We start from the raw sequence: 24,686 nt of genomic DNA on the forward strand, positions 1-24,686 counted from the left end.
GGGCGGTCTCGTTCAGACCGCCAGCCAGCCCAGCGGGAAAGAGGCTTCCACGATGAAGCCGGCTCGGAATCGAGCCGGCGGAGTGGAAGCTGTGCGACGGGTGCAGTTGCACCCGTCGCGTATTTCACTGTCTGCGCAGCAGACAGTGAAATACATGTAGGGGCCCTCTTACGGGGGCCCCTGCAATGCCCATGCCAGTGGCATGGGCACTGCAGGGGCCCCCAGGGGCCCCGCGACCCCCCCTACCGCCATCCGGATCTCGGCGGTCCGACCGCCGGGATCTGGATGGCGGTAGGGGGGGTCAGAATCCCCGCGGCGGTGCAGCAAGCTGCGCCGCCGCGGAGGATTCAATGGGGCCGCGGTACACTGGCGGGACCCCGCCAGTGGTGCCGGTCCGACCGCGGCTTTACCGCCGCGGTCGGAATCCCCATTGAAGCACCGCCGGCTTGTCGGCGGTGCTCCCGCGGTCCTCCGCCCTGGCGGTCAAAGACCGCCAGGGTCAGAATGAGGGCCATACTCTCCTAATGTGGACACAACGGATTTATTTGACAAGGAGATCACCCTGATAATACCCTATGCCCACTGCAATGTAGTGTGGATGGGGGATTACAGTTGTGTACCGTACAAAGTACTAGATGGCTTCAGGCAGGCTGCTAGGCCGCTGGGCAGGGCCTCACGGGCACTAATAAAATGCATGGGCACTGAATCTAGGGGATACTCTTGTCACTCACACCCACGTTACATTTTCTAGGACAAGGTGACAGATTTTGGAGAGATTAGATACCTAGATTGCATGCTATTAGATCATGCCCCATTGGTGGTGAAGTTAAGGGGCACCAGTTCCGCAGTGGTGGTTTTAATCCCTTGCAGTGGGGAACCAAGCGTACAGAGAAGGAATCAGAGATGCAGTCCAGGAGTTTTTTACTCTCAATACGGGGTCTGCTACTTCTGTTGGGGTAGTTCGGGAAGCATTTAAGGTAACCATGAGGGGATAATTTATAGCAACCACCTATTGAATCCATAGGTTCTTAGGAAATACAGTGACACATCTGGAAAGCCAAATAGGTGACATAGACATGTCGGCACCGTGCACAGAAGCGGTATGGGAAGACAGAAACAGATTGCAAAGAGAACTGGAGGAAATACGGGCCACCCTCGGGAAACATGAATGCTAAATATATACTGAAACATGGGGACACACGAGGCAGACTGCTTGCATGGCTTGTTAACTGGGAGAAAGGACGGAATACAGTAATAGCAATAAAGGATGCAGATGGGGTGACTCTCACAGCAAAGGAGGACATTCTGTGACGTTTTGCATAGTTTTACTCCTGATTATACGTGCAACAAGTCCAAAGAGACATGGCAGGCATAACTGAACTCGTAGATGAGGCCCAAGTGCCTCAAGTAGAGGATGAAGTGAGAGAAGCATTGAGTGCCCCGATAGATTAAACAGATGTCAGGCAGGCCATAAAACAAATGAACACAGGGAAAGCACCTGGGAATGATGGGTTATCGGTGGAATTTTACTAGGAGGATGTGGACTTACTTTGTGCACTGCTTTTTGCGATGTTTAGGGAGGCATTTGAGACAGGGGTGTTACCCGAGTCCCTACTTGATAATCATATCTCTCTTTATTATTGATCAACTTAAAAGCTAAGATCTTGGGGGCAATACTGGCCCATTGCGGGGAATATCATATACCTGGACCAGGCAGGATTTGTAGCGGGGTCGCATTACTACTACCAACATTAGGAAGGCATTTCTGATAATGGAACCGATAGAGACGGGTTAGAGCCCCACGCCCTGGTGAGCCTTGACTCTCCCAAGACTTTTGAAACTCAAGACTGGGTGTTCATGGACCAAGTGCTACAACGATATAATCTGGAAGCGGATTATCTAAAAATAATTCACCTATTGTACACCAGTAGCAGAGCGAGGGTGAAAGCGGGTAACAGTGTCTCAGACAGCTGGCAGGTGGAGAGGGGGGCCCCGCAGTGGTGCCCCATCGCCCCACTCATATTTGCACTACTTGCACGCCTTGTTTGGACCAAGCATTATACAAGTGGGGTGATGGTGGGAGGCAAGAGGGAAATTATTTTCCTATATGCAGATAACATTTTGTTGACCATCCTGGACTACCTGGCTGGCAGTTTACTATACAATTGCAGCAATGGGGATGCACTCTGGGTTCAGACTTAACACGGATAATTCAGTACTGAATCTCGTGGGAAATGGCTGGGCAGTAGACAGTGATCTACCCAACATAAGACTTCAAATAGCCCCAATTACATACCTAGGCATATATTTGAGTCCAGATCTGGTGGAGGTCTATGAGTCAAATAAGGGTCGAATGCATGATTCGCTAGAAAGAGTGTATGCAGGTGACTGAAATTCCAGTTGTCGTTGATGGGACGCATATCACTGAGAAAAATTATTGTTACCCATAGTATTAAATATCTTACAACATATGCCCAGGCGTATCCCGGATGCCTGCTGCTGACAATTAGATGTGATACTTTGTCTGCTATATTGGGGTGAAGGGAGGGCGCGCATAAGTTTAGAGGTCCTGAGATTGCCCTGGGATGGAGGAGGGTTGCAGGCCCGAATTTCTGTATCTGTTATTGGGCATCTCACTTACAGCGTGTGGTGTTGTGGTTCCTGGAGGGAGATACTGACCCGGTGACTACACTTCTGGGCAGATTGATTAAACCACGCAAGCTCTTCGCACTGCCTCTGTTCCATAGGAAGAAAAGGGCCCTGCTGCAACTACAGGTCAGGACCATCTTGGATCTGTGGGGACAAGCTTCCCAGAGAGAGGTAAATGATTATATCTATGCCCAACAGCTGGTTCTACAGTACACAGGAATCAACCCTATGCTTCCCCTATTTCTGCGAGACAAGGAGGGTGAAGCAGTTCCGCAGATCTTGGGGAATCTATATAAGGATTTCTGCTTGATGGGGTATGCGGCCCTTTGCGACAGATGGAAGCAAATGAGGGGCTGATTTCTGGCCTATGCAGGCTTTGAACGGGTTCCCAAAGGAGCCAGACACTTACATGCTAAACCAGGTAATGCAAGCCATAGGAAAAGAAGGCGCATTGATTACACGATTGCTGCCACAGACTGCTCCACAATTGGATGCATTGGAATTGCAATGGGAGAATGATGTAGAGGAAAAAATACAGGATATTGACTGGATGACTGTACTAGGTAATTGTGGGAGGGTGACACGCAATGCAAGGGTAAAGTTGATACGTTATAAATGCGTACACAGAGACTGTCACATCATGCTGGATGCACAGGATAGACCACACTAGGGCAGAATATTGTCCCAAATGCAAGCTTTCAATAGGAAATTGCATACACGTTGTGGATATGCCTGGGGGTGAGGGGTGAATTGATAAAGGTGCTGGAGGACCTGAAAGGCCTATGTTCAGACCCACAGTCCAACTCTGCCTATTGAGCATGGTGAAATGGGCTAAACACATGGAATAGGCAGGAATAATATTGGAATTGGGACTTGCAGTGGCAAAGAAATACATTGCTGTATGATGGATGGCAGCTCAACTACCCACACGCAAACAGTGGATATGGGAATTTGGGAAATGGATGCACGCTGAATGTGGGTTGAGACAGATTGGTTTACACTGGCTCAGGACAAGGAGGCAGAATGGTACGGGATATGGCAGAGGTTCGCTTAAAGCAGGAATTGAGTGGGGATGTAGAGGTACAAAATGATGGGACGACGGAAGGATAATCTGATGCACATGTGTCGGAAATGGGATACGACTGACATGTATCTAGACATTAAAGTGATGCTGGTACTGTTTTGAAATGCTTAATCTCTTGCAGCTAAAGTGGCCATACTGTGTCTGGTTCCTTCTCACTGGGTGTGTGGGTGGGCGTGGGGGATTCAGGGGGCAGAATGGTTGGGAAATAAAATAAATATATATAAAAAAAGGAAAGTTGAGACTTAACTCTAGAGGCCTCACCTTTTGCCAGCAACATCCCTCTCAGCACTTGTTTTAGCTGGCGCACACTATTTGTGGCGCACAAGGAAGAGATGATGGCAGAGGGTGAGGGTAGCTTCAGCAAATATCAGTCCTCTACCGCTCCTTCCGCAGGCAGCATTTCTAAACCCCTTTAGTTTTTCATCTAGGAGACAGCTTGGTCTGGTAGTGGGGTTGAGTCACATTGCCTATCCTACCGGTGTTCAAGCTCTTCAGGCTTGCGGGTTCTCCAGATTGTCCATATCGGTGATGCCCTCCCATTTCAGGACAGTTCTTTCCACATTCCATTCTTTTACACTTAGAAATCAGTAGATCACACCAGAATCCTCTCTTATGAGGTTGGTCAGAAAGAGAGCGATTAGGATTGTGACTGAGTCAGAGCAGGGATTGAGTTGTTACGATACTACCTTATCCCTAAGACTAGTGCTTGACCTCAGGTTGCTGCATTCATTCCTCGGGAAGGCAAAGTTCAAGATTATGATGCTTGCACTGTTTGTGCTTACCTTGGACAACAAGGATTGGATAGTATTGTTGGACCTCAAGGGCACATATTTTTATATGCCAGTCCTGCAGTCACACAGGAAATACCTTTGATTTGTAGTGGGGTGGGACCATGTACAGTACTCTGTCCTGCAGTTCAGCCTTACATCTCCCTTCGGGTCTTTACGAAAGTCATAACGGTGGTTTCAACCAATCTCTATAGCTCAAAGATACACACATATCCATATCTGGACGACTATCTGTTAAATGTGGAGGTCTCCTCAGTTAGTCCAGGACCACTTGCAGTAAATCATGTCATTGTTGTCCTTGCTGAAATTTTCCATCAATTGGTCCAAGTCTAATCTTCAGCGCTCTATGAGAATTCCCTTAATTGGGAATATCTTAGACATGTCACTTTCAAGGCCTTTCTGCCTCCTCAGTAAGTTTGGCATTCAAGCAAGAACCTGACTTTCAGGCTGGAGTGTCAGTTCCATTGTAATGGTTTTAAGGCTACGTGGCCTTCTGGCATCTTGCATTCTGCTGGTGTTTTATGCTCTTGGCAAATGTAGGCCCTTCAAAAGAACCTGCATCTGCAGGTGGCCCAGCATTTTTGGTGCCTTTTGTTCTGTGTGTCTAATGAGGAGGTTCAGGAACTTCAATGGTAGATAGAGGACAGCAATCTGATGCTCAGCAGGCCATTCTCCAGACCCCTCACTCATGTCACAGGGCAATTGATGCATCATCTCTTGGCTGGAGAGGCTACCTGGTCGGTGTGTAAATTAGAGGCCTTTGTTATCTGACAGAGCAGCACCATCATATAAACCTTCTGGAGATGCATGACATTTTGCCGACTCTCAAGGCCTTTCTGCCCTCCATCAAGGACAAACCCATGGGCTGTCAGACAACACAACCAATATTTGCTATTGTACCAAGCAGGGAAGAGTGGAGTCATATTCTGTTCATCAGGAAGTGTTGAGGATATGGTGATGGCTCGTATTTACCTTCTACCTAAGAGCAGACAAACTTAGGAGGTGTCAATTAGGCATCCACAAGTGCAGTCTGTACCTGGAGATGGCATGGGACATATTCGGCCATTTTAGTACACCCTTAATTTAGTTTTTTTTTTACCACCATTAAAAATGCTCAGTGCCCAGAGCGTGCGCTCTGGTGTTTACCTCTCTTAGATCTCTAGGAGACATGTTCCATATTTGATGGGTCTCCAACCTCCTGCATGCATTTCACCATGCCTCTTTGTCAACGACTGAAGCGTAAATAAAATGAATTAGCAGGATCATTCTTTGAGAGCAAAGTGTTATGCAGCTGCATGACATAGGAGCTCCAATGAGATGTTTTACAAAAAACTCTAACCACAGGTTAGTTATACCCTTGTTCACCAATGAAAAGGTACCCAATAAGTTCTGTTCTCATGCAGGACAAACAGATGTACATTCATTATATGTGTGACAACTTGACATTTGTTAAACAGTGCACTCTTCCCACTGTAGATGCAACTTTGAGAAGCTGTTGCAAATTTGGACACCCATAATTCTTGGAAGCTCTTGATTATCACGCCTATTTTTAAAAAGGTTGACTGTATGTCCCCCAAGTGTTACAGGCCGATATCGATAAATAATAGCACAGCTAAGTTTAATAGCAGGGTGATTTATAACTGGCTTGTGGACTGGGCACAGGATCGAGATATTCTCGCACTCTATCAATTTGGGTTCCATCCTGAGCAGTGCCTCAACTTGAGCTTGATTGTTAAGAAGGATACCCATGCAAGGCGTAGTCCTCTGTAACTGGCCTTTATGCACCTGTCAGCAACCTTTGACTCGGTCAATAGGGTCAAGCTGTGGCTGAGGTTATTAGATATGGGTGTATAGGTATCTCTCGTGATTTTCTTGTATAATCTGCATACCGATGTGGAAGCCGAGGTACGCCTGAGCCCAAATGGTGAATTGTCCCCTGTATTCGGGTTGAAATGTGGGGTATATCAAGGTTGTATTTTGGCACCCCTGCTTTTCATTTATTCATTAACAAGCTCTGTCCCTACCTAATTGCTTCCCCAGTCGATACCCCAAGAATAGCCGGCACTCAGGTGCCCGCATTGGTATATGCGGATGACGCGGTCTTATTGACCTGGACTCCCAAAGCTTTACGTGCACTTTTGGACCGCTTTGCACAATTTATGGGTAACCTTGACCTGCTTACAAATTATGAGAAATCCCAGGTCATGGCTTGCGGCCTAGGAAGCTTGGATATCAGTAGTCTTACCATACAGGGTCAGTCATTGCACAGCGCAGAAGATTTCAGCTACCAGGGTGTTGTTTTTAGTCGTTCAGGCTCTTGGCAGTCGCAGTTGATTAGCTCAAGCCTAAAGCTTAGTAGGGCAGCCAGTGCTATTTTCAATCTTCATAGAGCAAGAGGAAAAGGGACAGTTGCCCCTTTGCTAAAGATCTATAATGCACAGTGAGTTTCTGCTGCAGTGTACGGGTCTGAGATGTGGGGTTATCACAACAGTTCCAATCTCCAGCGTGAAGAAAACCATATCTATCGGAGGCTGCTGCAGCTGCTGTCGACTGCCCTTAGTTACTTCATCTATGCAAAGCTTAAACAGCTTTATGCCGAAGATAGAGTTCAGTTGGCCCCACTATTTCTGCAGGTTAGCATATGGGTGAATTAGAGAGCACAATTTTCCAGAGACGTAATACAGGACTGCCTCAGATTGTACAGAGGGAATGCCATTCCTTGGCTGAGCTATATCGCCAAAACGTTTGAGGCGTTGGGGTTGTACTCTGTATACATGTCCCCCCTGAGCATTAAGAAGGAAGAGAAACTTAGGGTAAAGAATACTTTTTGGGTTTTTGGGTGGAAATAAGGTTGCAAACCAGTCTAGCAAAGAACACTGTGCATGCCTATTATATGTTTTTTGCCACTGTGGGCCCTGCATTTTACCTCATGCTAGAACTCACACATTGGGAGAGGTCCCTTTGCTTTAGTTTCAGAGCTGGCTCGGTTTGGTGGCTCCTGTGTCCTGGGAGTCAGTTTGGTGCCTTTGAGGAATTGGTGCCGCTCTGTACCTGTGATGGGGTGTCTGCTCAGTTGCTCGTCCACTACGTTCTTTTGCACTGACTTTAGCCATCCTTGCAGTTTATTCCTTAAACCTCTTTTAAAATCACTGGGTTTTCGAAGATTTAGAGAGGCTTTGTTATGTCTGCAGTTATTAAATACCCCAGACATCTGTTTTAGGGTGTCCTCATTCCTTAAATCAGCAGTCCAAGCCAGGAAAGGTATGGAGGGGTAATTGTCCTGGCTTGGTCATGCAACAGTTATTTATTGCACTTTGTTTTGTGTATCTTGCATTTTAATCTTTGTTGATTTATCATAGGTTTTTTACTTGTTGTTTTACATACTGATGGGTGGTCTCAACGGTTTGAGGGCCACCTCGCTAGTCAACTCGAGATTTATTGTGTCTGATTAATTTAGAAGTTTTTCTTGTGTAATTTTATATTTAGCCTGTGACTATTTTATTGTCTCTTTTATGGCCATGGATGGCTGAATATAGATACTGAATTTGAAATTTGAAGTTCCATTCTCAGGCAGGACAAACTGGTGTACATTCATTATACTTGTAACAATTCCTTCTGTTACACTGATAACATTTGTTAAACAGTGCACACTTCCCACTGTAGATGCAACTTTGAGAAGCTCTTACAAATGCCAAAACAAGAACATCATGTCTTACTTTCTAGATTTCCCATGCCATTTGGAGCTGAGCTCTGAAAAACATCCTTAATTATTAGTCGCTGAAGCTTGAGCATGTTTCAGTCCTATAGCAATGCGCTCACATGACTGTGGCTTGATGGAGATGGTTTAGTTTTTCGTTTGCAGCCCAAGCCCCCACATCTGATCCTGTGGGTGTTGAATGTCATGAAGGACTGAGCACAGCTCATGTGGATAGTCTTGGATTTGGCTGGGAGGTAGGGGGTAAAGTACCCAGATCTGACCCTGATCATATGCCCGCTGTGTTGACTTCCTTCTCAGGATGATCTGCTGTCCCAGCAGTAGGGAGGAGTTCTTCATCTATTCGTCTGGTTTCAATCTTATATCATAAGTGCTGGATATAATTATATACTTATGGCTGTCTACCAGGTCTTTATATCTTCAGGCTGATGGTCTGTCTTTGGCCCAGCAAGGTATTGCTGTGGCATAGATAAAATTTACTTTTAGGCCTTTTTGGCCATTTATCATTTGACTGGTTAACCTTCATTATTCGAGTCACCCACTGTGTTGTGTTTCTTTTAAAAGCTTTCACATATCTTTCCCATGTTCCCTTTACTGTGCCTCAGTGAGACAACTTTCCTGCGGTGTGCTCCTTTCCAAACCTCTCCACGTCTGCGGTCTAGGGCTCTTGATCTTGAAGAAAGTGTTTCTTATTGCCATCACTGCTGCAGATTGCATCAGAGGGCTACAGGCCTTGTCAGTTCAGCTTCTGTACACTACCTTTTTCCCTTACTAGCTGGTGCTTTGGACAAAAGTTTGAATGCTGGGACCTGTGGCATTTTTTTCCCTTCTATTTCAACAGGACTAAGTAGTACTCTGTAGATGTTCAAGTATTTGTTAGTTAACTGGTGCAAAGGAAGGAAATGTGGGCCAAAATCAGACATTATTGCAACAGATAGTTCTCTGCCTCAAACTGTGTATGCCTTGACGAAAAAGGATCCCCTGAGGGCCTTAGGGCTCATTCCACCAGATTTAAGGATGCCACTGCAGCTCTAGCTCCCTGGGAGTTCGTGTTTTGGATACCTGCCAGACAGCCACATGCGCACTTCTCCTTACTTTTTCCAAGCTTACTGAGTATTGAGTGTGCAGAGAGGGTAATTTTGCCCACTGAGTCCTGCAGGACTTCTTATTGTAAATCCACTTCTCAGACCTACCTCCTTGGAGCGTGCATTGCTTTTGTAATGATTCACAAAGTAAGAAATCTACGGTTAAAATTATCTCCCAGTAGAACAAGTTACTTACTGTTGTTAACTCTCTTTCTGGTGTATCTAACCATAGATTCTTCACTGTTGTGGTTGTGTGACCTCATTTATTTTATATCATTATGATAAGGTGAGACGTAAGAGGGCAGTGACATCTACTACCCTCAGAGGTCGACTCCAATCTTTTGACTCACGGGAGTATGAGATCATCAAATTAAACAATGAGAATCAATAGCCATCAAACAATCAAAATATGCGATAATGGATAATGATTCAGTAATTTAAGCACACCAGTTTAGTAAAGTTTAGACATTTATTGCCCTCAAATTAACAATGCTAAGTTCATGTAGATCATGCATAAGACCAAATGATAAAAATACAGAAAAAATACAGGCCATCCAAAGCATCAAAAGAATCTCAGTCTAGCTAAAGCAGGTATCATTAGACAATCCAAGAGAACAATAGAGAATTAAAACAGAATTAAGTGAAAAATAGAAACAGTATACATTTAATTATGCAGATGAATTAATCACAATCATTAGGCAAATCACATTTGGATCAGGCATCCCTAGCTATTACTCTAATTTGATAAGCATGTGTGGGCTTCATGCAAAAATAAAACAGGACAAAAATTTATTTGGAAAATATCTAACTATGGTGCTAACCAAAAATAAGCGGTTGGATTTTCTAAGGGAGAAAACCGTGGAAAGAAAAGCAAAATGCACATTGGTTATACCTTGCAATGAAACAGCAGTCGGCAGGATCTTCCTCAGCAGAGCACTAGAGCATCAGGTCTTCATTAGTCAGCATCAGGAATGTGAATGAAACAACAGTTCAGTATTGTTGGGCCTAATGTATCTGAACTGTTAGAATCATAGACAAAAGTTGAATAATATCTAAACAGAACTGAACAACAGCTAAACAGAATCTAAAAACTGACTTACATCACCTAAAACGTTGCTATATTAAAGTCCCAAAAGTTACTAACTCAGCTTCTATTGAACAAGACCATAGGGTATTGACAGCCAATCAAGGTTAACTGTGCCTCAGAAGTATCTCTTCTCTGTGCACTCCCATCTAGGATTGAGTCACGTTGTCACACCTCTCTGGTCTCCGGTCAGCAGTTTCCATGAAAATATTACAGTGTAAAAAACAAAAAAGAACATGACATTGAGCTCTAAAGCCCATTGTTAAAACTTACAATTATTATCTCGAGTAAATATGACAAGTAGAGCAAGAACAATACAGAAAAAATCCAATGTGCAAGTCACACATGATGTTTAATAAACAAAACTTTCAAAATGTTTCAGTGAACTCACGTTCATTTTTCTAGCACATGTTTTCAGTTAGGCCTTTTAATTCATGTTATTACACATTATGTTTTAGTGGCTCATTTTTTATTAATAATGTTTGCTCTCTGGCACTGCCTTCCTGCATCTCTGTTCTGCACTTCCTTCTTCCCATTCTGTGAGTGGATTTTAGACATCGAAAACTGTATCCCAAGTTAGGGATCTGCACACTGTTATCTTTTCAAATCAGTCACTGTTGTCCATCATCGGAGAGCAGAAGAGATTGAAAAGAAAAATGTCAGTGTGCAGGGGTGGACCTACATAGGGCGCCGCCCGTCACTTCCGGAGGTAGTGTGAGGTTGTTGCAGAATCCGATGGTGCCACCTGCTTATGGGCAGAAGGTATTTCTGTGAAAAGATCCAGATCCTGTTTGGCGCCTGGAGGGGTAGAGTGGGGGAGGTACAAGAATTCCATAAACTGCAGTTAGAGTATACACTGAAAAAATATTGTATAGTAAATACTTTTGATAAAGGTATAGTATTTTCGTTGCATCATTTAAAAAAGCCTACCTGCACGCGTCTTTCAATTGTTTAAAAAAAAAAAAAGCCTTCAGTCTAACAAATCTTGATATCACAGATGAACTTGCTATTAGGATTAGTGAATAGCACCGTTTCTTTATGGTGGAGTAGAGCATCCATACCACATAAACTTAATAAACAAAACAGCCACAAATCATAACTTATATGTACAAAAAAGTAAACACATCAGACAAGGATTACTTGATTCCCCATCACCAATCAGAATGGTAACACAAATGTAACATCTTCAAAGCATGTTGGGTTTGATGGATAACCTAGCCAAGCAATTCAAAGCATTAAATATACATAAAGCTAATGGTTGGAAGGGGGTGGCCCAAGGCTCGCTGTCTGTCACTACTACTTCTTATTATAACTTGTTAAACAGAATTTAGAACATACGGTCTTTTGTGTACCTAAAGCTCTCAGTAGCCACCCCTAACGATGCATCTCCGAATGGCAGAATTTCCCATTTACGTCAACAGTGCATGACCTCGTAAATGTCTGTGGGTCATAGAAAGGCGTTTGTAATAACATTATTAGATTATGTATTTTCATCTCATGAAACACATAGCTATTGTAAATGGAGCATGACTTACATCTTATCCTCATTTTACAGTGTGCCGAGGAGCTACTGGTGACGTAAGCGAGGCACAGATTGTATTTAAGGAAGTCCACACGCTATTTAAAAGGAAAAACAACCAGATTGAGCAATTCTCAGTGAAAAAGGTTTGTGTTATTTTTTCTTTCAATGCCTGTTATGTCAGTATGTGTGTTTTTATATAAACTTATTTTTTCCCCAATGTAGAGGGTTTGGGGAGAACCATCCTGGAATGTGCTAACACAAATAATAACACGTCCACTCCCACTTAACTTTCGCTTCTCCTCTCACTATCCAAACTAGATGTCGAAGTAGTATTTTTGTGCAGATATTTGTTCTTTTCACGAATTTATTCTTTAAACACGTTTTTAATGGTTGTTCTTTTATAAACACATCTGAAGTATTTGTAATCCTCTTTTTTAATCACAATATTATTTTGTAGGTGTGCCTTGGAAGCACAAATGTCTGCAATACCCTTTGTTCCCAGTACTCAAAAAGTAGGCATTTGGTCAACTCTTTTTAGCCAGTCGTTTGTTTTTTTTATCGGCTTTGGATCTATGGCCATTCTTTAGTGTGTGTTGGATGTGGGGGCAAGGAAATTAGTTAATGACCACAATGTGCAGGCAGGAAACCCCCATTACATTTTTTTTTTTCAATAACAACTTCCGCTTTTGGAGTTTGTTACTGAAAAACTAAACAAGGTTGCCAAGCAGGCATTAAAAACGTGTCATCCTATATGCCGTGTGGATGGCTGATACGGGGCTCCCAACAGGCAAAATAAAGGATGCAGCACTCTCTGGATACTATATATACTGCTCAGCCTCCGCCCATGCGCGTTTCCGGCGACTTTCTCTATATTATCTTCCTTTACCCTGCAGCAGGGATCAGTATGCGTGTGTTGCTGGGAGACGTGCCCTACTGCAGATTACATTCCCCCCAAACGTTCCAAATCGTTAAACAATGAAACCAATCGAAATGGTATTGAGTTTCGTTTCGGTCTTTGCCAAAGAGGCAGCTGAAATTTGGTCTGGTCTTAACTATTTACAGGTATAGTCCTCTTGCCTCTGGGACCTGAGGTGATATGGGGACGTCTTCTCTTGGGATGATGGGGTGCCTGTACTGTGGCGTCACTCCGATGATCTTCCATGGGCTGTTAGATGTAATTTCTTTGCCAGAGTCTGCGTGGGCTTCTAGGATTACCAAGAGGTCCGATTCACTCAGTTGGTTACAGTCCGGAGGGTACAGTGTTGCTTGCCCCCCATTTCAGGCTGACATGGGTGCCATTTTGTGAACAGGGATACATTTCTTGTGACTCGTTGGTGTCCTCTCATTGCTGTGATTGTGCCCTTCTTAAGAGTTACTCGAAGGGTGTGGCTTTCAAAAGGGGGGCAGTGTTCCCCACCCCAGTTTGCTGGTTGTGTATCAGCACCCAACTGCCAACTTGGATGCCAGATTCCTTGGCTCTTGGATCTTACTGCTCTTGGCGTTCGTTTGTTCTCTGCAGTGCTGGCTGGCTCATTTGTCTGAGGGCTCTGGAGACCATGAGCCCGTATGAAAGATGACGTCCTTGATGGCTCTCCCAAACAAGACAACTAGTGCTCTGTTACTGGTGCAGCGTGGGGTGCATCAATACGCTCCCAGGTTCCTGTGGAGGACACCTTCCATTTTGCCTTGTTGTTCCATCCCAAACTGTAGGGTCTTATTGAGTGTTCTCATCAGCCTCTTACCTCTCCGTTGGCCTGTGACCTGCAAAGCATCACCTTTCTGTGCTTGATGGCCAGCGCATCCGTGAATTCTCCAAACTCCTGGCCTTTGAAGGGAGGGCAGTTGTCACTTTTTAATGTTAAGATGATTCCAAAACCTGCAAATATTTAGTCCAGTGTGCGTCTGTTGTGATCAAAATTCGTGCTTATTGGTGCCTTCACTGAAGAGGAACTTGGAATCGGAGTCTGACATGACTTTCATGTGGCATCCATTGGACAGCTGCCAGAAGGCCATACCGATGTTGATCCAGAAGTTGTCCCTGGGACTCTATAGTGATCTAAGCTGGCCTGTCTGGAGCCCTGCTGACTTGGTACCAGTGACACCTGGCCACCAGTTCATCAGTGTCCATGCCCATTGCCAGGAACCAGACCTTCTGCCTCAGCCATGTCTTGGTCTTCATTGCTCTTCGATGTCCAGTGTGTGCCGCGTTTAGTGTCCGGTGTCTCATCTGTCATGGGATTACGATTCAAAGGCTTCTGAGGGGTATCCCCTGGTCGCTTACTGAGTTTGTTCTTAAAATTTGTAAGCATGTTTAGTTCGCACTGGTAGATGTTGTCGTGTTCATTAATGTTTTTGAGAAATTCCTGCCACTTATTTGACGGGGTTACCACTATTGTTTTCATGGGGCTTTGATCAGACTTCCTCACTTCAGGGATTTTGGTCAACTGCATCTTGTTGGGGTATCCACTCTCCACCCAGTGAAAGTAGTCATCTGCCCCAACTATGGGGTCCTGTTCTTTCTCCAGTGGTGGCCTGAAGTGGCTCGAAAGATATCCCGTGGTACCCAACAGACAGTTGGTATTTCTGGAACCGTAGAGCCCATTTTCCAATGCATAGGGAGGGGGGTCGTACCCACATACAGTGATATCAATGGTTTGTGGTCTGTTACCACCCTCATTGGTCGACCATACAATTATAAATGGAAATGACTGCAAACACACTTGATCGCAAGTGCTTCTTTTTCATTGTGGTCGTATATCTTTTCAGCTTCTGTGAGACCCTGCTGGCAAATACAATTGGTACCCACATCGGTTTTCTACAGGAGCACTGCACCCAGTCCAATTAGGCTTTCATTCACAGCAAACTCCGGACTCTTGGCCAGGTCAAAGTATGCCACTAAAGTGTTTTGTAGGAGTGCCTCCATAATGGCTTGGAATGCTTGGTCCCAACTTCATTAGACATCTGAAGGGGCCTGCCAAGGTCACCAGGTTGGGGGGTTTATCCCTGCAATAGGTCTCTAATTCGAGGAAACTCCATATTTCTGAGGGAGGTGTTGGGGTTGTTTCTTCTTTTATATCGGCCTCTCCCTCTAGGTCAACTCAGATTTTTTGCCTGGAAGATGTCCCCATAGAATTCTAGCTCCTGTTGCAGGAACTATTGGTTGAGTATCAGCCCTGCATCACTGATCCGCCGTAGGGCAGCCTTTAGTCAGGCCTGGTGACCTTCGATGGTGGGGGCAAGAAATGGGAATGTCGTCAGTGACATTAATTACTCCATCCAGCCCAGAGAGGACTCCTGTAAGGCATTTTGTAGCACTTACCCTGCTGATGATATTCCAGAATTGAGTCACTAATAGAAGCAAAGGCCAACATGGGTCAAGAAGGTGGTTATGTATTGGCAGTCTTCCTTGAATTCAAGCCGGTAGTATCCTGAAATTAGGTCTAGTTTGCAGTTGACAGTGAGCCCCTGAGGTCTGTGATCAGGTCATCGATGGTAGGAGTGATTTGCTGTTCTCTTCTGATGGCCTTGTTGTGTAGTCACATGTCGATGCAGATTTGGATGCTGCCAGCCTGTTTTGGCATATTTGTAAGTGACATCGGCAAAACTGATGGGTTCAGGTTGGAGACCTTCTTGATCACTCCAGCGTCTTCTAGTCTCTGCAATTCATCTTCCAACCGCAGGGCGAACGTGCAGTGGAACTCCTGTATGGCACAGAGCCACTGGTTTTACTGACGCGTCTATGTGGAATTACACTGGGGCCCTCTCAGTCGGCCAAACCCTTTGAAGAGATGAGGAAATTAGCCCAGGTTGCAGCCTATACTACCATCATCTACAGTAGCTGCAAACGTAATGAGCTAGAGTTTCTCGGCTGTGTCACAGATGATAAGCATCTCAGTGGCTTCAGGGGTGACAAAGAATGTGGTGGCACACACCGCCTCTCCCCATGCATGACCGTGCAATGTAACATCCCTTCTAGTGAGAAGGATTGAGTGCCCCCATATGCAACTATCTTGTCTGTCATGGGTAGCAGGTCAGGACGAGATTGCAGTGCTTGGAATCGGGTCCTCCTGGTGATGTTCACCGATGCGCTTTTATTGATGAAGGACATTACTGGTGTCTCACCTATTGTGACCTGGTCTGTCGACCATGTAGGCTGCAGTCATTGTGACAGCTGAGGGCATACTAGATGAGGAATAATTTGTTGTCATCTTCTCTGTAACCCTGGAATGGTGTCATCCTGACTGCAGGTTCGGGGCTGTAAATGTGCATGATGGCATGCAGCCCTTGTTGTCTATAGATGCCACACCCTCGCTGCATAGATGCTCTGCATCTGCTCCCGCAGACCTTGCCAACGTGGTTCGGCTTTGGCAAACGGAGATGGTCTTGTCCCTGGCCCAGCACTTCTGAGGGGGGTGTGACAAGAACCCACAGCAGCCAATTAGATCTCTCCCTGCATCATCCTGGGTGAGTGGCTTTGAGTTTGTCCCCTGGGGTGGACTTCTCGAGATAACAGCTGCTGCTTCTACTTCGATTGGCTTGTGTTCAACCTTCTGCTTCACTGACAGTTTGTTGAATGCCATTTTCATCTTTTTCGCCCAGTCATTGGTGAGCTTGTGGGAGAGGGCAAGGGTAAGGATTTTAATCAGGGCATCCCAGCCCAGTTCAGAAGGTGGCAGTTCATGGCCACTAGATTTCAGAATGTGTTCCTGACCATATTGAAAGTGAAATACGTCAGGATGTATAGCTAAGCTGCAATTAAAGGTTCTCTTCCACGAGAGATGATAACATTAACACAAAAGTGACATCCCAGCCCAGTTCAGAAGGTGGCAGTTCATGGCCACTAGATTTCAGAATGTGTTCCTGACCATATTGAAAGTGAAATACGTCAGGATGTATAGCTAAGCTGCAATTAAAGGTTCTCTTCCACGAGAGATGATAACATTAACACAAAAGTGAAAGTGAGTCTATGAGAGGAGCATCAATCTGCTTCTATAGAGAACTTATGACACCAGGAGATGTGGTATTTGGGTAGACCAATAAAGACATCTTTATGGAATTGGCAAATGAATGTAGATAATTATTGATTGAGACCAATTACTGTGAAGAACTACGGCCATCACTTCCTGCCCAGATGAGAAGGCAGTTAACAACTGACTAGCAACCTGGGGTGAATATTCTGAGACAAATAGAATGAGCTCTCATCATAACATTGGAATGCTATGATGTAAGTATAGAACACAAGGTATGACATACAAATGTATTTACATAAAAGAACACATTACACTATCTCCCTTACGTAAACGGAATTAACTTAAGTCATAGTCTGAAAGCTTTAAAGGCAATTTGTAAACTCTTTTATCAACAGCCGGTTCGTGTAAAGAAGAATAAGCTGGAAAAAAATAATTTACATCCATGTCTGTAGCATTGTTTTGCAACATTTGAGTGTTTTTTTGACATCCAGTGCCCTAGAGACACTGGCACAAGGAACATTAACATTAGAAGCAGATATTGTGGAATTGCTATCTTTTTTTAATTGTCAACTTTATAAACAATAGAATAATCATCAAGTGGTGTACTTTTTCTATTGTATATTTTCACCTGTGCATCAGAAATAGGCACTAGTCTACTTTTATTCCATCAACCCTTACCACATAGAAGAACAGCATTATTGGAAACACGTTCAATCCTAAAAGGAGAGGTGTATTGGGATTCCCCTTTCTAGCTTTTGAGAGTTTTTTGATAAGTACCCAGTTGCTGACATCAAAATGTCTTTCACCGACATGTTTGGTGAAATAATACAACTGTTTTTGTTTTATCTGTTTTGGTTGTATCCTTTCCTACAATGAAGGTACCCAATATAAATGCTTAGGTCTATAGTTACACACAGAGTCTAACCAATTAGGCAAAACCTCTTGATCTGCACTTCCTCTCCTTTAACAATTCAAGAGGAGAGATGCTTGTCGTGGACTGTGGTGCAGAGTGATATGCATTGATTTTGTCTTTCAAAAATGTCATTACATCAATGACAGAGGAGAGAGGAAACTTAATACCTTCTTAAAGAAACTGATTCACTCTCTGTACCAATCCATTGGCAGAAGGGTTGTACAACGCTGCCTGAAGATGTTTAAGATCATGTTTGGTAGGAAAGGTTTTCATTTCATTAAAACAAAATGAGTCCCATTGTCCATTACTATTTCTTTGAGCAATCCTTTTGAAGAAAAAATGTCTTCTAGAAAACAAATGACTGTGTGTTGGCTGCTTCTACAAATTAATAATAAATCCATTTGGAATAGTAATCAGTTAGCACTGTTAGAAATGGGATCTCTTGTTGGCAGTGGTTTGCACCCTGTCCAAGTAGGGACCCTCACTTTAGTCAGGGTAATGGAGTCACCCAGCTAAGGTAACCCATGTTCACCCCCTTGGTAGCCTGGCTCAAGCAGTTAGTCTTATTTGAGAGGCAATGTATAAAGCATTTGTACACACACACACACACACACACACACATGCACGCACAATAACACAGTGCAAATACTACTAAAGGATTCCACACCCATTTAGAAAAATAGCCAATATTTATCTGAGTAAAACAAGACCAAAACAACAAAAATCCAATGCTCACAAGTCAAGATATATATTTTTTAAAAGTTTAAGCAAGTCTTAATCCATAGGAATCAATGGATGGATCTCTTTAGCACAAAGTACCTGGGATGCATTAAAAACAAAGACGATGCAGGCCACAGGGGAGGTGAGGTGCCGGAAAAGCAAAGCGTTGTGTTGGTTCCTTACAGCGCAGGGGAGGTGATGCAGTGATTCTTTCCTTGCAGGTGAGACGATGCATTGGTTCCTTACTGGCAGGGGAGGTGATACGTCAATTATTTTCTTGCAGGAAAGGTGATATGTTGATTTCCAGACACACAGCCTCGGTTCCTCACTGGTGTGTTGGGTTGATGAAAAATTGGCTCACAGGTACGATGCGTGGAAAATTCAGATGCTCCGTATTGATGGAACTGCAATGAAACAGGCGCTGCATTGATTCTGCAGGCGCTATGTCGATTCTTCAGTGCAAGATAGGCGCTTCATTGATTTCAGATCACCATCTTGCACTTCCAAGGGCCCAGGGACTGGTGGTGGCACCGCTTGGCAAATTAGGACTCAGCAGAAAAGCCCAGGCACTGGCAGATGAAGTCTGATGTCCCTTGGACTTCTTAACAGGAAGCAAGCTAAGTCCAACCCTCGGACTTAACCTTTGGAAGCAGGATTTAGAAAGCCAAGTCCAGTCCTTTCACTATCAGGACAGAAGAAGCAGGCCAGCAGAACAAGCAACAGGCAAAGTGGCTGTCCCTCCTACAGTATCCAGCTCTTCTTCCAGGCAGATTTTCTTAAGTCCAGAAGGATTCTAACTATGTGGTGTCAGAGGTCCTTTACTTACATCAGTTTCTGCCTTTGAAGTAGGCAAAGTTCAGAGAAGTCTTTGTAATGCACAAGACCTTGCCTTTTACTGCTCTGGCCCGAGACACACTCCAGGGAGTTGGGGACTGCTATGTGTGAGGACAGGCACAACCCTATTTATGGGCAAGTGTCAGCTTCTCCCCCCACTCTAGCTCAGGAAGACCTATCAGGATATGCAGGGCACACCTCAGCTCCATTTGTGTGACTGTCTAGAAAGAATCACAAACAGCCCAACTGTCATCCTGATCCAGATGTGTATTCAGCAGACAGGCAGAGGCACAGAATGGTTGAGCTAGAAAATGCCCACTTTCTAAAAGCAGCAATTTCAAACTCACAGTTCAAAAATCAACTTCACCAAAAGATGTATTTTTAAATTATGAGTTCTGAGATCCCCAAACTCCATTTCTCTATCTGCTCCCAATGGGAAATTACACTTGAAAGCATTTTCAAGGCAATCCCCATGGTGCCCTATCGGAGAGATAGGCCTTGCCATATTGAAAACCAGATTTAGCCGTATTTCACTATCAGGACATGTAAAGTACACCAGTATATGCCCTACCTTTTAAATTCACTGCATCTGCCCGTGGGGCTGCCTTGATGCTACTTTAGGGGTGACTTACATGTAGTAAGAGTGAAGGTTTGGGCTTGGCAGGTGGTTGCACTTGCCAGGTCGAAATAGCAGTTTGACTGCACACACAGGCACTGCAGTGGCAAGTCTGAGACATGTTTACAGGGCTATTCGTGGGTGGCACCATCAGTGTTTCAGGCCCACTAGTAGCATTTGATTTACAGGCCCTGGGCACACAGTGCACTTTACTAGGGACTTACTAGTGAATTATATATATCAATCATGGATACACCAATCACCAATACAGTTTGACAAAGAGCACTTCCACTTTAGCTTTGGTTAGCAGTGGAAAAGTGCCCAGAGACCTAAAGCCAGCAAAAACGAAATTCAGCACAGGATCAAAAACAGAAGGTCAGAAGCAAAAAGACAGGGGAAATCACATAATCAAAAAGTCCAGCAGAGAAAACATTTATCTTCCTATGACTTTTTCTGTGTTACTGACATGGCTTGTATTGTAGTGTGACAGCAAAAACCAAAATCTTAACTGAGCAATTAAACTGAGATAGTTCTCTCTTATAATCCACACTGAAGTACTCCACTGTGGTGAAACTGGCTTTCACCATTAATTGCGTTGTAGTTATTGTTAAAAAGAGCTAGTGAAGATGAGCAATATGTAGAAAATTCCAGCATTTTTTTTAAACGTGTGATTGTTCACTGATCTTTAAAGCTAAATTGTTGTGCATAAAATTGAATGTAACTCCTGCCTATGCGGATAAAATCTTACCATAAGAAAAGGGACTTGGAGGTCATTGTCACTCCAGATCTTGCATGTTGTCAGATGATAGGCACAAGTAGCCCACACTGCACTGTTATGTTCTACTTTGGTTTTCAGATCGAACCTTCCAGACAGCACAAGCCGCCTACTTGCGAAAGACCTTCTGTGAACTTACAGTGGATTTAGAGTTCCACCCCATTGCCTACCGTTGGTTGGCTTCATTGTCACTAATATTGGCCTGCTATTCATGTGTTGCCTTGTGTGTGCTTGCCTTCTTCCCCCTCAAAACCTTGTCTCTTTACTTGTGTTCTTTCACTGCTTACTTTTCAGGAACTGCATTTTTCATTTTAATGTCGCTCTCCATGAGAGTGAATGTGTTTTCCTGCTGTCTCCCTTGTGTACTTCTCTTTCCCATGCCTCCCCACTCTCCCCTACTGGCCCTTTTGGTGCAATCCTCATGTGTGCTTCTCCCTCGTGTTGCTTTCTTACTGGTGTGGTTCTCCCTCCAGTTCTGTTTTTTCTCCTCTGACACTTCAGCTCCTCATTGCCGCCACCTGATTTCCATTACTGCCCCCTCCTGCTCCTAGCTGCTGTCCCCTCCCATGGGCTTTGTTTAGTTTATCATTTTATTTATTGATGTATGTATTTTTTTTATCTATTCATTTTTTTTATTTTTTTGGAGTACCAGGCAGCAAAGTGCTGCTTGCCTGTCTGCCTTAAAGGTGATTGTTACCCTACTTCTATTTATTTGTTTTTACTTACCGATCCATCTTGAATCAGTAAATAAAAAAATAGCACCTTTGCCATTTTTAGCACACATGCATGTAGTACATCTACATAATGATTTATTGGTTGGCCAGTGTTTGTTGTTAATTGTAGCTCCGCATTTATATTTGAAAAAAACACACGTAATTTGAGCTTTATCTTACAGAAATATATGGTGTGTGCACTGCTGCAATATAAATTATTGCTAAGGAGGAGACTTATAGCCATGTCAAATCTTTGAACAGAAATCAACGCATTCCCTTATGCGATCAGGCCGAAATATAGGTGGCAGGAGCACTTGCTTAGGTCAAGTGAGACTTTAATATCAGCTGCTTTGACATGCCTCTTTTTTCTCACATGGACCTGTATAGTTGTAGTTCCTTTAAATCTAGACTTGCTGCTTGAATGGAGTAAGTATATGGTGAACGAGAATACCTTAACCCATACTCTGACTGAAGCGGACTTTCAAGTTTGCTGAAATCACTGGTATCAACACCTAGATTTTTCATGAGCCTTATGATTTTAATGAAAGGATGTCACAGAACAGCACCCAACTATGAAAATAATTTCTCTAGACTCCAGTGCACTTCTCCATCTACCACTTTGATAGGCAGATCAATATCTTAGCCACAGTCCGATAATGGATGTTGTGGTCAAGGCTGTGACATTTAGAAACAGTTGCTGTTATTACATTTCAAAAATCGCCCTATCACCTTTCTGTTAAACTTAGGTGGTCGCAAAAGCTTGTTCTAAAAATTGGGTTGTGGTTCTAAAATGTTTGGGAAGCACAGGTCTAATGAGTTATACAATGTTTGATAGAAATCTGATGAAGCAAATGTGTCAGGTTTTATTACATTACAAAATGAATACAAATGGAAGTTGTCTTGTGTTCCCATAGGTAAGGACAAACTGAACCAACCTACAAAAATGATGCTTGAGAGCTACATAATATTGCATAATATTGATAGACAATACTGGGGAACCATTTGTGTAGTTTTAAAACTTTTCCCTGTAGGACTAGAGCCTTTTCATTCCTTCAAACCAAGGCAACAGTACTACGTCAGATAGATGGATGCTTATTTTTATTCCTATCATAATTCTTTTTTTATAATGTTTGCAGGCTGATAAATTTAGGAAGCAAATTCCAACCAAAGAATTGTGTGTGCTGGCTGCCATTGAAGTGCTGTACTTGTGGAAAGCTCTTCCGAATTGTTCCCTCTCGAACCTGCAGCATATGAGTCAAGGTACCACATTAATCAGTAACTTTATTCATTCCCTGCCTAAAAATAGATGTATTTAATATATGTTCTGATTGTGGTGTTCATGCAAGACCTGGAGAAGCATATAAAAGCAAACATTTTTTATAAGATTTACAGACTTAGTCCACCTTACCTTTCCAGCTAGCCTTTTGTAAAGGAGTCTAGACTCACATTTTGAATATTCCCAAGGCATCAAACTGGACCCTGTAACGTTTCAGCAGTACCGCTGCATGCTGGAAGGTCATTCCCTGGTCCTCCACACTGCTGCCACATTGCTTTGGAAATGGCATGCGAGGCCTAAATAGGAGCCACCCCCACGTGCTGAAAACAGTTCCTTTCTTCCCGCACACCAGAGGCTGATCTGAAGCTCCCTTTGTGTCTCTCAGAGACATTGTACCTTAAGTTCTGCAGTGTGCATGTGATGTCACCTCTAAAAACTACAGGTTCCAAGTGTCTCTGACAGATCCCCACCAGGCATGCTTCTGGTGCCTGGGGTCAAGTCACAAAACTAAGGTCTGCACCGTTTCTACGTCAATGAACTTAAAAGCCATCTGGGACGAGAAACAATGCTCTGTGTTGCTAAGCATAAGAAGCTAACGCGTAGAGGACAATCCAAGTCATGGTCCGCGTCCAAAGTTTATTCTCTATCTCAAACCTGGTTCAAGAGTTGTTGGAACTGCTTGCACTCCAAGTCTTCTGATCAATCTAAAAAAAAACTATAAGAAGTCAAAGCAGATTCTTCTCCCTCCTGCCACTAGCATTTGCCTGAGCAAGCGAAGGGCAGCCAATCCTGCAACTTGTGCCGGCACAGCCTGAGTTACCAGATTAAAGTGCCACTGCGCTTCAGATTGAAGAGTTCTGCACAGCCTTGCTCTGGCTCTTTAGACCCCTGGAGACTGCCTCTGGATTGGATCCGTGCCCCAAAGAGCCATGAGGCCTCCATCTGGAGTACCACCAGTGGGTCTTCCCTCAGAGCCAGTTGAACCCTCCGTGCCCATCTTGCTTCCAGCTCCACTGTCGATCCCCTTTCCGGCCCCAAGACCTGTGCCAGGCCAGGGGTTCCTCAACGCCTATGCCATCGAAGCCAGAGCAGGAGGACTCAGTAGTTCTCTCCAACGTCAAGTCTTTGGTGATCCGAAGTCACACCTGACTCTAAGGTGCCTCTTCCTCCATTGGATTTACCAACCCCTGGGCAGAGGCACCCCACTTTGCACTCCCTCTTTGGCACTGATTCTGGCGTCTGTGACGTCTGGTACAAGGACTTGCAAGAGGCTGGTGGCCTCATTACTTCTCCAGAGACAGCTCTTGTTTTGTCACCTCCCAGGCTTGCCACAGAGAAATCAGCTTCCTATCCTGTAGTTTTGCATAAGGCACCAATGTTCTTGACCTCCAGCTTCCCACCATGGAAGGTAAAACCAATGCTCTTACCTGAGGTCCTTAACAAGGACAGATTTCTACTGAGCCTCTTCTCCATTTAATGAGGCACTTATAAACACTTTATCAGGGGCCTAGGCCAATCCTTGCTCTGAGCCCCCATCAACTGTCAAATTGCCAGGCCTCATCTTCCTACTTCAGACAATCCTGCCTTACTGTCATAGCCCCTTCACACAACAGCCTTGTGGTTCAGGCCTCCACAAATCGGTATAAACCGAACATGTTACATACCATTAATCTAAGAGAGTGGATACATTCAGCAAGAGAGTCTTTTCCTCCACCAGCCTGGCTTTCCACTCTGTCAAGACCAGCAGCTTGTTGTGGGCACTGCTCCCATGCCCTTTTTGATTTGGTGGTACAAGTCCTCCCTGGTGTGCCTGAAGACCTTTGCCCTGCCCTAGTTCAAGCAAAACAGGATGGTTGTGATGCAACCAAGTTCACCATTTGTTGTGGCTTGCACACTACAGATTCCATTGAGCGAGCTATTGGCACCAGTGTTGCCATTCGCC

The 24,686-nt window shown here is 44.2% G+C and overlaps 1 protein-coding gene across 3 annotated transcripts in view; it reads left to right on the plus strand.

The window, feature by feature from the left end:
- The window catches only part of TTC39C (tetratricopeptide repeat domain 39C), a 449,102-nt gene that overhangs the window by 365,650 nt on the left and 58,766 nt on the right, over positions 1 to 24,686 (plus strand). For all 3 annotated transcript variants that reach the window (XM_069220027.1, XM_069220029.1, XM_069220030.1), the window contains 2 exons: positions 11,961 to 12,070; positions 22,605 to 22,728. In XM_069220027.1, the coding sequence (XP_069076128.1) occupies positions 11,961 to 12,070; positions 22,605 to 22,728 (234 nt within the window). The remainder of the gene's footprint in view (positions 1 to 11,960; positions 12,071 to 22,604; positions 22,729 to 24,686) is intronic.

The sequence above is a fragment of the Pleurodeles waltl genome, chromosome 2_2, assembly GCF_031143425.1.
Source record: "Pleurodeles waltl isolate 20211129_DDA chromosome 2_2, aPleWal1.hap1.20221129, whole genome shotgun sequence".
NCBI lineage: Eukaryota > Metazoa > Chordata > Amphibia > Caudata > Salamandridae > Pleurodeles > Pleurodeles waltl.